The sequence below is a fragment of the Siniperca chuatsi genome, linkage group LG7 (genome assembly GCF_020085105.1).
Source record: "Siniperca chuatsi isolate FFG_IHB_CAS linkage group LG7, ASM2008510v1, whole genome shotgun sequence".
NCBI classification, from domain to species: domain Eukaryota; kingdom Metazoa; phylum Chordata; class Actinopteri; order Centrarchiformes; family Sinipercidae; genus Siniperca; species Siniperca chuatsi.
In genome coordinates, this window is record NC_058048.1 from 6,468,290 (window position 1) to 6,484,441 (window position 16,152).

Sequence of the window (16,152 nt, forward strand, 5' to 3'; positions counted from 1 at the left end):
ATCTACAGTTCAGTCACACAAAGTGCAGACTAGAAGGATTAACTGAGTTTTCTTACTTGAATCAGTTGTGTGTATTAGTGACAGTAACACAGTGCAGCTTTTATGCAGATAATTATGGAGACTTGTGCATTGGCGTATGGTTGTCATGGTAACAAGCCTATAGGGGACAGGTCTTTGAATGCGTAATTAACCAGTGTGGCTCAATTTGCCATTCATTAGACAGGTGTGTTTAAACAGCCAGCAGAAAGCCACGGTTTGCTTTGTTTGCCATTAAAGCGAAGGATTGCGGTGTGCGGCTACGTGGCCGGCTTTGGTCCAGTGAGATTTGACTTCTCTGCACTTGGACAGTGAACTATGATTGTGCTTGTTAGTAGTGATTCAGGAAAAACTGTCAGGAAGGAACAACACCGCCTACTGACTTAATGAAGCTTCACACACAGCGCTAACAAAGCCGTGACCAAGTACTTTCAAACCTGGGTAAGACTTGCTACGCCTGGCTTGATGTCACACTCATCCATGTCCACACACCCCCAATGTTTCATTAGTCAGACTCTTTTATAAAAGGGACAGCCCATGCAGTGGGTGACATGGTATTTCAAGGGACACATCACATATCTCTGGTACTTTTAAGAAGAGTGTGTGGGTTTGACAAATGACAAAAGGCAGACGTTTGATAGAGATCACTCAAGTATACTGATACTGATATGAACATTTTTTATGAATATGAAATGACATTTTTATGTCTAAACAATTCTAACAATAAACAATAAGTACCCATTAAAGGAATAGTGCAACATTTTGGGAAATACATTTATTCGCTTTCTTGCCAAGAGTTGTCTGCTAAATCTGCCACGTGTCACTCTGTATATACATTTACATTATCCAGGCGATTAACTGTCTTTTTCATTTATTCAGTAGTCTGGAGGCTCTCCGCTTTCTTGACTTGTAGCAGTGATCTCTCCGGACCAGAAACACAGATGCAAATTAGCCTTTGTCTTACGTTTCCATAGTAACACTCATTAGGTAAAAGGTTGACTCTTGACTGCTGTTTGTGTACAGGCAAGCACGGCTATCCACACTCACAACACATTTAATTTGCAGACAAGCAAACATTTGAGCCCATTTGCTTTCTCTTTTGTTTGTGTTGACAGGTGTGTGAGTGCATTTTTTGGATAAGGGACTGTTGACGAAAACTGACAGAATTAAGTTAGTTTATTCAAAGAGGAGGAGGTTGGCACACAAAACAATACAAATTGTGCTACAAGCTCTAAAGGAAAAGGTGAACACCAAGCCAAAATCTTAGGTTAAGTGTCTCAGCAGACAGTGACTCCTGCAGACGCCTATGATTGTTGGAGAAAGTTATTATGATCTGCTCGGGAGAATGGCACATTAAACAAATATAATGAGAAGCTTTCTAAGATTAGACTCTAATGGTCTCTGAGATAAAGATCAAAAGGTCAGAGTCGAAAGGAGAACTCCAGAGAAGGTTGTGGTTCTTCTAATAAGCTCATTAACAGTGCCTATCTCTGAGTACGTTTCCATAACTGCAGCACTTCCAAAGGCCACGTTATTACTTTGCCAAAGAGGCTGTGAGCTACAGTATGTACAGTAAATAGGATTAGGGAGACATAATGAAATGTCCAACAGCGGGAGACTGATGAAGCTCAGATGAGGAGTGTCAGCTCATCTTCTCAGTTCTCACCATCCCAGTCAAGTGAGAAAAAAAGGTGAATAAAAATACTAGACCATTTTTGAACATGAAAAGAACGCTATAGATTAGATTTCCAAAAATAGCACACCAAGAGAATTAAAATGATCAAAGACCCTTAAATATAAATTTAGGCATATTATCCTTCATTTAACTGTACTCAAACATAATTAGAGCATCATTAAGCTGTTAGTAATCTTGAGTCTGTCAGGCAGGCTGACTGTAGTTTGACCAAGTGAAGTTACCTTTTATATAGATTTTCAGATTGTTCCTTAATAACTGTCAGCGCTGGTAGGAGCCTGAGTGAGGCAGACCTGCTACATCGCTGTAATTGCTTTTATGTCACATTATAATTTGCTCAATCTCCATGACCCAGAAAAGGTCTGGTAATTTACAGCCAATGCAGGCTTGCGTATCAACTGAAACCGTTGGTGGATCTGGTGGATCAATCAGGTGGACTGATACAAACAACCAGCTTCATACCAGAGTTGCTGGAGAACAATTGGGTCTATGTAAGGGTTTTTTTCTAGGACGATATTGATACCAATTGTTTTTTAACCAAAGCTGGAAATGTTTTGAAGCAATATTCCAACATTTCATGAAATAAGTCTGAAACACAAATTTTGCTTTAAGGACACTGTTGGGACTCCACAAATGAATTCATTCATTTGGGTGGTTGTTAACTGAACTTTTGTTAGGAGACTCCATTCTCTTTTGTCCCACAATCCTGAGAGCCATTGAATGCAGCATTGGCCAGTCTGACCTGTGACCCAGATGTCACCAGGTCAATAAAAAGCTCAGCGATCAGCTGTCTCTCTTTCTCCTGGAATCCTTCACTGTGGCAGACAGCTGTGGCTCTCTCCCTTTCAGTGTGGCCTGCTCGCCAGCAGACACCCACCTGAACTCTTCTCCTCCTGGCTTCGCGGTGTAATCTGCTCTGAGCAGAAACAAGCCGCAGAACCGAAGTCTCCTGATCTACCAGAGCACTGCGAAGGCCTATTAGATCTCTGCAATAAAGTGTAACGCAAATGGCTGCCACACATGAAGCCTGCCAGCTAACTTCACATGCTAACATGTTAACTCTGTAAGGACAACCACAGGTGGAGCGACCAGCTTCCTCCGATCTCTACATGCGGACAGCAATAGACGCTTCCACAGCAGAACCACAATTCTTCCCAGCTTGGCTCGTCTACAACAGACTGACCGCCAGCTAACAGCAGCACCAAAGCCACCTCTCTTTCCCTCCCACAGACGGATAACATAACAACTGGGCATAGCATAGAGTAACAGTGTATATAGCTAAGCATATTTTTATACATGTGACGTTACTGATATGTTTTCATTGAGGTTTTATTGTTGTGATCTTCTCCATGGTTAATGTGAGGTTATTATAACCTAACACGGCAGCGGCAGATGGCCGCCCACCATTGAGTCTGGTTCTCTCTGAGGTTTCTGCCCTCTTAAAGGAAGTTTTTTTCTTGCCACTGTTGCCAAATGCTTGCTCATGGTGGGATTTGTTGGGTCTCTGTAAATAATATTATAAAGAGTACAGTCTAGACCTGTTCTATAGGAAAAGTGCAGTGAGATAGCTTCTGTTATGAATTGGCGCTATATAAATAAAACTGAATTGAATTATTGTAACCGTAGTTCTCAGCCACAGCTAAGTTGATGTAAGTTTATGTTATGCTCCACACAGTCTTTGCATGCTAACTAACTCCTTTTAACTTGGCACCGTTATCCTAAACAAATCATACACACACCTCTATTTGGCCCTTAAAGACAACCACACCTGGCAGAGAGAAACTTTAAAGCTCCCGCTTCACATGTTCTTTTGTTTCTGACCACGTGAGTTCATGCTTGTGCACATGAAACTTACAGAATCAGAACAAAGAAACACACACACATTTCTTTTGGCGCGCACCCAGACCTGCGCACACACATACAGACACACCCTTTGTTCTGTAGTCTAGTGTATTTAGAATTAGTCTTTATATTGTGTGTTTTTACTTTGTTTATCTGTTAAATAAATGCTTGCATATAATTATGTGTCACAGACACGCCAGCCTCCACAACACCACACACACAATGCACTCCCTCACCCGAGTACTGATCCAAGTCACCTGTCACCTATCACACACCTGCACTTAATCATCACTCCACTCCCCTATAAAACACCATCCCTCACCTCAGTCAGTGTCCGGTCTCGTTTGGAATAGGACAGATCACCGTATCCAACCGCCACAACGCCACGGACTCTACCTCGTATCTGCTAAACGACTCCTTGTCTCCAGAGCCCCTATCCCGGTCCCGTACATCTCTAGTCTCCAGTTTGGTCGCTCCCGATCCCGGTCCAGTGCATCTCCATTCTCCAGCGTGTGTCTCCGCTACCCCAGAGCTCCTCTCCGACCAGTCAAAGGACGGTAGCATTATCATCTTCACCATTTCAGTTTACTTTGTGTGCAATAAACATATCAGTCTCATCTTGGTGTCTCCGGCCTGCTCTGTCCTTAACATTATGCTGGTTTCTTTCACAAGAGTGAGTAATTTGCCAATCTATGTTGAACTCCAAATCCTTCAACTTGTTAGCTATCGGTGGAAATTCGGGTTATAGTCATTTAATTATTAATCTGTGTTCCAAATTGATAGTTTAGTGTATTTTGAGACTCAGTAAATTAGCTGGCTATCATTTCTCCTCTTTAAGAGTGGTGCTCCCGAGGACTTAATTAATTAAATGTATTATTTAATTATTTATTTATGATTATCTTTGATAATTCTGATAGCCATAATTAATTGATCGCACCTTCACAAGTGGGTGCCCCCTTTTAAACATTGTAAATCCCAACAACATGAATTACACTAAGATTCCCCACCACAAAAGGATTACGTTTCAGGACACAAAGGAAAAAACCCTTTAAACCTGCATGAATTGTGTTTTTTGCGTGTAGGGGCAGTGAAACAAGCTGTAAACAGAACATCTACATATTATCACCTTTTTATAAAGTTATGGTTAATGTGTCAGCAAACAATTGCCTATGTACACTTCTAGCAGAAGCTGAGCAACATTAGTATTAATTTGGAGTTGTTTTTGGAGACCTGACTAATGTAAGTCCAATAATCTTTTTCCGGAGGAAAATATTGCCCCTTAGCTGCTAAATATTCAATTCCTTTACCTACTAGTTGCTTACTTTTGTCTGCCTGCAAAGATCTGAAAGATGTTAAAATGCTCTGTCGAGCTGAGGGAAACCGCACAGTCAGGTGATGATTCTCTGTGGTTTCATCACTATGCGACATTTTTGATATTACACATTTGATCATCTGATCGATTGTTAATATAAATATTGATAATTGCAGCTTTGAAGCTGCATTAATACATTTCCTTGGGCCCAGAACTCTTGGCACTTTTCACACTTGCCATCCAGTAAACATGGAGAAACACTAGCATTTATTTGGAGTTGTGGTGATCTAACAAATAATGCACTCTCCTTTTAGCTCTGCTTTAGTCTCCAACAAATTGGAGGGAAATATCTGGCTTTTTAGCTGCTAAATGCTAATATGTTCACCAGCTAGTTGCTAACTTTGTCTGTCTGCAATGAGCTGAACGACGCCAAAAAGCTCTATAGAGCTGAGAGGAACTGCGGAGTGGGTTCGTCACTATGAGTGACACCTTTCACATTACACATTTGGTAATTACATTACATCATTTCATCTGTTAATATAAAAATGTTGAAAACAATAAGCTAAAACAGGTCATAAATCTAGGTAGAGCTGGTGAGGGGATTGCAGAGTTGGGTGATAATAATTCTCTGTGGGTTTGTCACTTCAAGTGACCCCTTTCCCATTGCATATAGTCATCTGACCCATTGTTCATGTAAAAATATTGATTAGTGCAGCTTTAAATTTGATCAATGTTATGCCAACAGATAAAATGACAGGCGTTCAGTGTCTCCCCCAAATATGGTAATGTGAAATGCTTCTGCAAATATTACTCATACTAATGCTAATACTTACTAATACTAATTATACTTTTATGGAATGTGATAGAAAGAAAGTCCCACTGACAACCAGTGCAGTGATCAATTAGTAATACTCACATTACAAACCCCCCATTCTAATGAAATCTCAACTTAATGAAAAGAAGTTTAATGAGGAGACAAAAGGGAGGGAGGAAGGAGGGGGTAAGAGTGGAAACAGGGAGAGAGATGATGGGTTTGAAGTGACTAATTTCCAAAATTATTAATGGTGTGTATGTGTGAGGCCTGAGGCAGGACACAGGCCCCACCATCGACTCCCACAGGGGGACACTAATGACAAACATCCTGCGTCATGGTGCAGGAGACACTCCATGCATCACATCTGCTTCTTATTCTCATCCTGCTTACTCTTACTCGTTCTTCCTCCTGAGAAAAACTCCCTTGCTTTGTGTCCCACTATCTCTGTCATACACTCTCTCTCTCTGTCTCTGTCTCTCTCAAACACACACACACACACACAGCTGTTGTTGCACCATAAAAGAGGACAAGGCAGCTTGCACATATTTTTGCTGTTTGTTGCTAGAGACACAGCAGTGCACCCCCCTGAACTTCCTTGTTGATAATAAATGAATGGTTCACTGTGTGGTCGTGTGTGTTTGTTGTACATCAATTATTCAGTGGGGTGTTTATGTTGTGTAGGAAATAAGATTTTAAATGCTTCAACAAGTCTGTATCTGTGACAAGCTGTCCAGAAAATAGAAAGGAGAGAACGGAAATGCTTCTCTCTCCCTCTTTAGCTCTTCTTTTCACAGCAATTCACACTTACTTGATCTCTCTGTGGGCACAGAGAAGATAATTCAGACTTTAAGTATGGGTGTCTTGTATTTTTAGTTATCTAGAAACTTGAGCATATTCAACCATTCCACTTGCAGTGCCTATAAAAGTACCCCGAAAAAGGGATTTACTGTGGCTTGTTTTACACTGACCAACAGAAAAAGATCCTTTAAAAACAGATCTCTACAAAGTGATCTAGAAGTATTTACCTATTTTAACTCTGTGAGGCTGTACTTAAGCACAGCGGTGATTTGGGCTAAATGCTAATATCAGCAAGCTAACATGCTCACAAAGACTATGCTGATGTTAAGCAGGTATAATGGTTACTGTGTTCACCATCTTAGTTTAGAGGGTTAGCATGCTAACATTTGCCAAGAAGCACTAAACACAAAGTACAGCTGAGGCTTTGCAGGTATTTAGTCATTAAACCAAAATATGTTGACCTGCGCTGGATGAAATGCCAAATTTCATCTATCAGTCTAGTAGATGTTTAGATATTAAAGGTATAAGTAAAAACTTTTACCTACTGGGGTAATTGCTTATGTTAGTGTGGCGAGCTGTCAGAGAGAGAGAGGAAGGCAGGGTTGAGTGACACAGCAGAGAGAAAACGAGAACGTTGCCTTAGAGGAACGGAAAACCTGAAGCTGCCTCTTGCCGTCTTTCCCTGAATTTTTATCTTCGGGCAATGAAACGGTTCATTGAAAGAGGAGAGAAAGGCCTCAGTGACTGTCTTCTATGTCAGTCAATGTGATAATCCAGTCTGATGGGACTTTAAATAGAGTCCATAAACCATAAACCTCCACACCAATGACATAATACTAATAAATGAAAAAAGAAACCATCTCCTTTCTGTTTCAGGCTGCTTAATTGCCAACAAACGTTTGAGCATTGTCAGTTTGAAACATAATTGGGATAATTGGGACACACTCTGCTGCTTCTCTGTGTAAGAAATAGAGGGTCAGAGACAGGTTTAACTGAGGATATGAGCTAAAAAAGACGAGTTATGGTGCTTTGGTGGAATTGATTCAGTTATTATGTGCCCTATTCTGCATTATTCTAATGATCTAATGTAGGCTATCTCTAAAAATAACATGATAATAATAGAGTTGCTCTTTCCCTCGCTTCATCTCCCTTTCATCTTCCTTAATTGTTAAAAGCAACCACAACCAAAGCACTACAAGAGTGCCCTCCACTGGTGAAACATCATAATACAAAAAAAAACAAAAAAGAAGAAGAAGAAAATAAGGCTCGTGTCGATTCATAAGCATTTATTTGATCTGAAACACAACAAAGACTCCATCTTAAATTAAGCCTTATGAAGTGAAAAATACAAACAATATGTACAGCGCATTGCTTTCATCAAGTAAACCTACATCATTGACTGTGTGGGAACAGTGTGGATCATGAAGCTACAACAAATACATTTTAGTTTAGACAGTCTTTCAAGTGGGTTCCAGGCACGTTTCAATACTCAAGACCATGTTGGCAAGAGCAAGTCAAGTTCAGTCCAAACAGCCGAAAAGCAAGTCTCTCACTCAGTCCCCTGCAGGGTGAGTCATCAGCCCAAACCAGTGAGCTGGTTCTCAATGTGGCGTCAGGAGGGGGCTCAGGCAGGGAGGGGTCACCACCAAGCGAGGCAAAGTCATACTTATACAATGAAATAATATGGTATAGTAGTATCATTACATTTTAATATATCATTTTATTCTTTTGTACAGCTTCATTACTTGTGTGTGTGTGTGTGTTTTAGATATATTTGGATATTCATATGTATGTATTAATGTATTTATTAATGATTCCAGCATATAGCCTTTGATGTGTGTAGGTTAACCTGGGGGGTGAACTGCTGCACACAACTGCCCTTGCAGGGATAAATAAAGTTTTATAGTATAGAATTGAACTGAATAATTACATCACTATCTACTAGGTTATCCCAACATATAACTGGGATACAAAAAAAAAACCGACCATTGTAGTCATGTGTTTCACTCTCACCACTATTGTCATTTAAAAAGATATTTAAAGAACTAAAGAAAATTTCCTTTGGCCAAATGTGGCCTATGTGGTGTGTATGTGTGGTTTCATGTTGTTACTGGTAAGGTGAGGCGTGGCATTGAGTCAAATGTTTGAAATCAGTTCAAAACACACCAAACAAAAACTATTCTGGGCCAATACCCCCTCTAAACTGTCAGCTATTCACTGACTAAGGTCTAATACATATTACATTGGCTACATAGTAGTTTGACTTCCAGCCCTTTTATGGATATCATATCATGGATGTTGTTTTTTTTATAGCAAATAGATGATTTAACCGTTGCTGATGGTTGGACTGTTTGAGCCTCTGTGAGATCCTCCTGGTCTTCACTCCAGGTGCTGCTTCCTCTCTTTGTGGTCGTGGAGGGTAACGCGCAGTTTTTCTGGGCGGAATTCAGCCTGAATCATCCCCGCTGTTCTATGATCCTCCCTTCGTGTTCTCCTCCGGTTCCTCCGCCGGTTCCTCCACCGTGCCGCTGTCCGACTCCTCCTCTATGGCGAAGCGCGTGTCCGCGGAGGAGCACAGGGAGCTGATGCTGCTCTGCTCCGTGCACAGCGCGCACGCGAGCGGGGAGGGCAGCGCGCCATCGTAGTGGAGGTGTCCAAAGTGGTTGCCGTGGTTACCGCAGAAAGGCAGGGACACCTGCACCGAGCGCAGTCCCGAGACAGCGGCGGGAAAGGTGAGGCTGTGCTTCTTCTTGGGCAGCGCGCCCCACTCCCGCTGCTCCTCCTCGTGCACCAGGCGCGTGAAGATGTTGATCCTCCTCTTCTCTCTCCTTTTGGAGCGGAAGTAGCCCAGCATTATACCACAGAGGAAGACTCCGTAGAAAGACATGACTATTAATATGTACAGGTACGCGTTCCCGTCGCTTTTGTCCGCCTGGGAGCCCGCGGTGCTCTGTGTGTGCAGGAAGAGGCGTTTGGGTGATGCTGTGGAGTTCTCCAGGTGCTCCATTTTTTCAGTACAGCCTACGTGGAGGACCTAGAAAGTGCGCTGAAAAAGATTCAGAAGTACAACAACAAATATGAGGATTTCTGTCAGCTTTACGCACTCTTTACGCACATGGATAGGTTCCCATTGAGGGAAGTTTTGCTGTACAAGTTATTACAAAGTGATGAAAAAACATTTGTAGAGTTATTATACACCCACAACTATGAAACTATAAAAAATGTTTTCAACCTCTTCAGTTGTAACTGAAATTTCATTTGGGTAGGGCAAAAAGTGAAACTTGAAACAGAAAAATATACCGCAAAATAAGTAGTAATCAGTGCTTCACTTTGCCAGACGATTTTGCAAATGACATTCATTGTGCACACAGTTTACGGTTCATTGCATTTTAAATGCATCATTAAAGTATTTTCTTAAGTTTCCATCATGATGCTTAAATAAACAACTTCTCATTCTTTTGAAAACATATTGTTGATTTTGAAGTTTTGTACTTGTTAAATTCTCATTTTAATGTCTGTACTTTTTGTGTTGACGAAAACGTTTAGAAGTTTAAAAGTTGCCAAAAGTCTACACAAAATGATTTGGTTTATATCAAACTAAGCTAACAATCTATAAACAATAATGTCATAATTGTCTACTCACCAAACTGAAGAGCTAAGTCTCATGTGAACCTTTCTGGCTTGTATCTTGTTGCAGCTCTTCTGGAGTTTTGCAGCACTATTACATGGATGAAGTTACTTATATAGAGACCCTAGAGTGTCATCATGAGTCACGTGATGCTGACAGATTGTAAGATGAGTCCTGTGCCTATGGAAGCCCTGAAGGGACGTTATGTTTAAAAAATAAGAGAAAAAAAAATATCTTTTAACATTATTTGCATCTCTAGGGGAATTTTATGAAATCATCAAATGTCATGAGTATATTAAACTACATCATCTCTAGAGTCCAACAGAAAGAGGTCCTGGGGGGGATGTGATGGGGAAAACACATTTACGGAGAAACTGCAACTGTTTTGAAAGTGATAAAAAGGGAATTAATCCTAGAGTCACTCAATCAAACTCGGAGTGTATAAGGATGCATGGCCATATCTACATATGCCACACTGGACCAGTCTCCTTATTTTCCATCAAGCCTCTGTACTATCCTGGGTAACAAACAATAAATACATCTACTCCTCATCTCATCACACAGGATTTTTCAATTTCCTTGCAAATGAACCTTAAGCCTATGAATAAAATCATGCAAAACAGACAAGGTGCAAATGACAGGCCAACTACAATCAAAACCAAATGATTTCTTTCAGAAAACCCACCACTACCACCAGTGCATGAATAATACAGAGAGAGAGACAGGCAGGAAGGGACATTTTTGTTTTTGTTTATCTCCAGTGATTTTTGTTTTAATCTCCAGGGAAATTCCAGTGGAAGAAGAAGTATTCAGAATCTTTATTTATGCAAAAGTACAGAAGTATTATCAGCAGAATGTACTTGAAGTATCAAAAGTGAAAATACCCATTCACCTGTAACTGATATATTAGTATACATTACATTATTAGATTGTTCATACTGATGTATCAATGTTAGAGCAGCATTTTACTGTAGTACCTGCTCTAGGTGGAGCCATTTTAACTACTTTATATACAGTTTTGGTGGTTTAGTCCTGTTTGCGAAATCTGGGAGCAGGATAATTAATGGGGTAGGAAAGAAGTAAAAACAAAGTTCTGCTACACACATTTGTATTTTTGCATTTTTTGGATGTTAATCTTTGTTTTTGTTGTAAAATATTTGATAATTTCCCCTCTTTGGGCTTCAAACAGTTATTTAAATGACACAATCTGAGAAGTTTAGAGGGAAAATTTTTTTGTGTAACTGCTAACAATTCATAGAGAAATGAAACATGACAAGGGGCCCCAACTAGACACTGCCAAAAGGTTGGGAACCACAGGTTGCATGCCTCTTGCTTTAGTCTTTAACAATGCATTGTATTTTATAAGCTCATCATATGTTTTTTTGTTTTTTTTAAATGTAAAATCTTACAGTTGTACTTAAGTTAATTAAGTTGTACTTAATTTACTGGAGTAAATTGTACTTTACTCTATTGTTACTTTTCACCAGTGCAGAATTCTACGTTAAAGCTAGGATTTTAGAAACAGCGTAACATGAACAAGTCCCATCAAAAGGAGATGTAATCCTGCAGCTGCTTAGTGCATGCAACACCAACTTTGTGATGCCTAGTAAAAGCTCAGACCAAAGCTCATAAGAGTGTAATAAGTATCAAATTCACAGGCACAGACATCTTTTTGCTGGTTTATTGCTGTTTGCATTAGCTTTTTGATTGAACTGTTCATGATTTTTACAGTAATTTTTTGGTCATTCTACAGGTGACTCGTTTTCTTTTAAAAATGCAATCTCCAAATGACTGATTTAATTTGATAGTCTGACCGAACCCCTCCCTCTTCACCAGACACAGCCAACGAGCAGTCTAACAACACTGGGAATTTACGCCTTAGTACCGTAATAAACGTTGAGCATTAATGGTTGAATTGGATTAGGTTCCAATCACTCATGACTATTATTGAATCCGTGAAGGCTGATTTCACTCAGTTCCTTTGTTTCAGCCAGACATACATAAATAAATGTCATCATCTGTCAGTCTTTTGGTCACATAGGCATCGATTTCACACCCAATGAGGCTGATATGCTGAATACAAAGGAATTATAGTGCATAATACTTTCAATTTAATTCATTAGACTTGGTGATTGTGGCAGAAATATACATTTCTCCAAAACAATAAAACACTGCTGCATGTAGACCAAACACAATCTTTATTGATGTCATTTGAGTATTTTTCCAAATGCAAATTACAAATAAATAGTTGGGTGCACTTATGTTACAAGGCAGGCTCTCGATACAGAGAGGGAGTGGAGCTCCAAAACAGGTCTATGATAATAAAGCTTAAGTTAAAATAGAGGCAATACATGTGCTTCCTCTGCCAATCACAGCTCCACATACATACATGTACTATTAAGGAGAAACATCAAATTCAAAATCAGTCAGGAATTAGAAAGACGTGACTCAGAATCACAAGAGAAGGCAATAGGTGTCACATTGTGAGGGATGCTGGGGCCATGTTTGTGCCCTGTATGGACATGATGAGTCCCTCACTTAGTCATACTCGTGCAGATGACAAGGCTTTGAGATGGCAATGACAGTCCTGCAGAATAAATGTTAGTCATACACACAGAAGTCGCACTTATAAAAGTGGGCTCATTTTTCAACCGGTGCACCCGTGCACGCTGAGAACGTTGTATTTATGTCCTGTCTGTAACCTAACGGCCTTATTTGGACAGAAATTATGCATTTTCATTTTGCACTGTGATTTATCAAATATGACAATGATTACACATTTCAGCTGTAATATGTAAATGTGCATTTTTGTGCACAATGTGGTCTGTACAGCACATAAAAAAGTATACTCTATCACTGTAGGAAAATACAATAGACTAAACAACAGTGCATCTTTGTTTCTTTTCTTTTTAAATAAGACTATTAGGTGCAATCTTTGTCATTTTCCTCAAAAAGGACAATGGCCTTAATGTTGATAATGAAAAGATATAAATTGTTACACCAGATTTGACCTTAGCGTTTTTAGCAACCTGCTCTCATTTGTCCTCAAATGACTCTGTGCTTTTGGTATCAAGATGTGCTGACTGTGGGTGGGAGACTAAATAAACCACTGACAGAAGAACTCAAAACATCTGAACAAAAAAGAAACAAAAGAGTTAACTGTCTCCTGACCTGCAGGAAGAAGGAATTTGAAACCTTTAAGTTACGAAAAGTTTAAAAGAGGATCAAAATGAACTAAAGGAAAGATTTAGAGACATACACAACCAATCGAGTGTCTCATGGGCGAACATAAAGCAACCTGTCAACCCAACCTGAGCTTCTGCTGTGGCACTCAGAAAGAATTCAACAGACAACATAGGCTAACACACCATCTGTTTCATAACTCACATCTGGAACAATAAAGATCTCCACACAGAGGTCATACACCTGGGCGGAAAAATGGAAAAGGCAACATCATTTGTGTTTTACTCTGTCTTTTAAGCACTTTTTCAGCCTGTCTTTAGTTACAAATTCAAGTAAAAGCTGCTTCCATGTTGGAATTGGTAACACCCTATCCTTGTCCTTCTTTCTTTGAGAGTAGTGTTTATGACAGATCACAGTGGCTCTTATGTTCTTGGGGAAGGATATAGGGGAGCAGTGAGAGGGTACTAGGAGTGTTGAGAGTCAAGTGTTGGTCTGTACTTTGTGAATGAACAATGCTGTCCGTTATTTCCCACCGTACATTCTCTCAATGTCGTCCTGGTAATGTGTTTTCAGCTCCTTGCGTTTGAGCTTGAATGCGTCAGTCACTAATCCTGTCTCTGGAGTCCATGGGTCTGGGCTCAGACAGATCTTGCGAGGGATCTCAAAGCGCTCTAGCTGGGCTACAACAGAAGAAGACGAAACATTAACTTGTGACTCAACACTAAAAAGTTCCAACATGGTAAAATCTGTACCGACTTGTGTTTGGAGCACTAAGCTAGTTTGACCTCTTCTTTGACCTCTTCTCACCTGCTAGAGCCGCCTCAGTGATGATCTTGAGGACCAGCTCCTCCATGGCCTTACTGTTGCACAGCTCCTCCCATGAGCCTTGGATACCGTACTGGTCAGCCAGAGCCAGCAACTGCTTCTGATTGGGCACCACAAAGCCAATCACATATGTCTCATCACTGCAGAGCGGGAGGAGGGGAGACGACAAGACGGATGTCAAAGTGAAAGAAAAACAGAGTGTAGTTATTAAGGGACACTGGTCTTTGTGTGTATTCTAGCAACTGTTTGGCCGAAATATGATGATGGAGCACAAATATGTGCATACAATAACCATTAATTCTTCACCAAGTGAGATATTTGTCCATAAAAGGAAATGGAAATCATACATGCCTGGACAGAGTGTGAACAGATTGCAACCTCCAAATATCTTTTTAAAAAAAGTATCTGTTGCACTATGACACACAACTGAATAAACATTTCAGGCAGCAAAAATATGTTCAGATTCTAAATCATAAAGGTTTTCTAGTGTAAAATGCTTTCTGTGGTATCAAATTGAACAGGAGACACAACTGCCTTCAAAATCAGTTGTTATGTAAATGAAAATCTGTAATAGAAGCTATGATCTTCCTAAAAGTCCCACAGTGTGCCGTCAGCCACGGGCATTAAGGGAATTACCTTCAGACTTTGTCCCAATATGGTACCATTTTGATTAGTAAGGCAAAGATTGAATAAGATGATGGTTAAAGCTGTATTAATATTTTTTTGGTCATTAGGGGAAGAACGCAACAACAAGCTGAGCAGACACACAGGCATGACATATTGACGCCTCATAAAAGTTGATATGGCGAACTTGTTAGCAAACAGTTGCCTACACATCCAGCAGACAAGGAGCAACATTAGCAATCATTTGGAGTCTTGTTTCTGGACACCTGATGAATGTAAGTCCAATATTCACTTTCCTTTTAGCTCTGATTTGGTCTCCACCAACTCTACAGCTGCTAGCTGTTCAACTTAAATCACTTGCTAGATGCTAACTTTGTCTGTAATTTGGTGCTGGGCAGGTAGCGTACAGGGCCTAATCTGATCTTTTTTTTCCACTGAAAAAAGCCACCTGCTGCAGCTGAAAACAACACTGATAAAAGCAGTGAGACAGAACCAAAACAGTAAAGTTGTAGGCCATAAAACCAAAACACTGAGCTGAAAGAAGCTAAAAAGCTCTGTAGAGTCTGAAGATTCGACTCTAAAATAGTGTGAAACCATTGGCAGGAATGTGTATCTCGTCACCCGCGTGCTAGTGCTTGTGTGTCCTTGTGTGCGTGCACGGGAACAAACAAAACGGGACCCACACATAGCACCAAAAACTCCACAGGTTACCTTTAATGATTAACAAACAGGTATTAAGTTCTTGTCACACAAAAGGACTTTGTGTGACAAGAACTTTGTGTACATGGAGCCCCTGTGACTCATAAGATGTAGTAAATGTAGTAACTTACTAACAGAAAACAATGCAGCTGCTTTACATCCTATTATGTTGATGCTTCACCAGAAGCATTGCAGTTGTGTAATAGTTATAATAGTTATACTTTTTCCTGTAAATGTCACTGAGGATAGAAACAGACCATGCTGTGAGCGGTTGGATTTATAGCTTTTTGCTGTAAGCAGCCACCCGCTGTTGCTACGAACAGGATTGGGGTTGATGAGAGTTGTGAGTGAACATTCAAATAAATCAATTTGCAAACTGTAAAACATATGTAAACAATGAGCTAAAAGAGGCTAAAAAGCTTGGCAGAGCTGCAGAGTTGGGTGATAATTCGCAGTGGGTTTGTCACTACTACTGAATCTTCACATGACTTGTAGTCATTTTATTTTGAAGTGCAGTTTTAACACACTACAACTCCTTCAATGAATCCTCTTGCATCTAACTGAAAATGTAAGCAAGCGTGAGCCACATAGACAATAAAAATGTTTAACAGTCTATTTCAGCTATATTTCATGTTTTGTGCAGTGGTATATATATTTGAACAATAGAATCACAATGTAGTCTTTTCAATCAATGCTTG

The 16,152-nt window shown here is 40.1% G+C and overlaps 2 protein-coding genes across 4 annotated transcripts in view; both read right to left on the reverse strand.

The window, feature by feature from the left end:
- Positions 1–7,766: 7,766 nt before the first annotated feature.
- kcne4 (potassium voltage-gated channel, Isk-related family, member 4) lies at positions 7,767–10,228 on the reverse strand. The gene is made up of 2 exons (XM_044203297.1): positions 10,139–10,228; positions 7,767–9,541 (listed from the first exon to the last, which is right to left on the reverse strand). The coding sequence occupies exon 2, from the start codon at positions 9,500–9,502 to the stop codon at positions 8,966–8,968; it is 537 nt and encodes a 178-aa protein (XP_044059232.1). The 5' UTR covers positions 9,503–9,541; positions 10,139–10,228; the 3' UTR covers positions 7,767–8,965.
- Positions 10,229–12,304: 2,076 nt separating this feature from the next.
- acsl3a (acyl-CoA synthetase long chain family member 3a) overlaps positions 12,305–16,152 on the reverse strand; it is a 37,625-nt gene continuing 33,777 nt past the window's right edge. For all 3 annotated transcript variants that reach the window (XM_044202948.1, XM_044202949.1, XM_044202947.1), the window contains 2 exons: positions 14,114–14,271; positions 12,305–13,986 (listed from right to left, as the gene is read on the reverse strand). In XM_044202948.1, the coding sequence (XP_044058883.1) occupies positions 13,829–13,986; positions 14,114–14,271 (316 nt within the window). In that variant the 3' untranslated portion in view covers positions 12,305–13,828. The remainder of the gene's footprint in view (positions 13,987–14,113; positions 14,272–16,152) is intronic.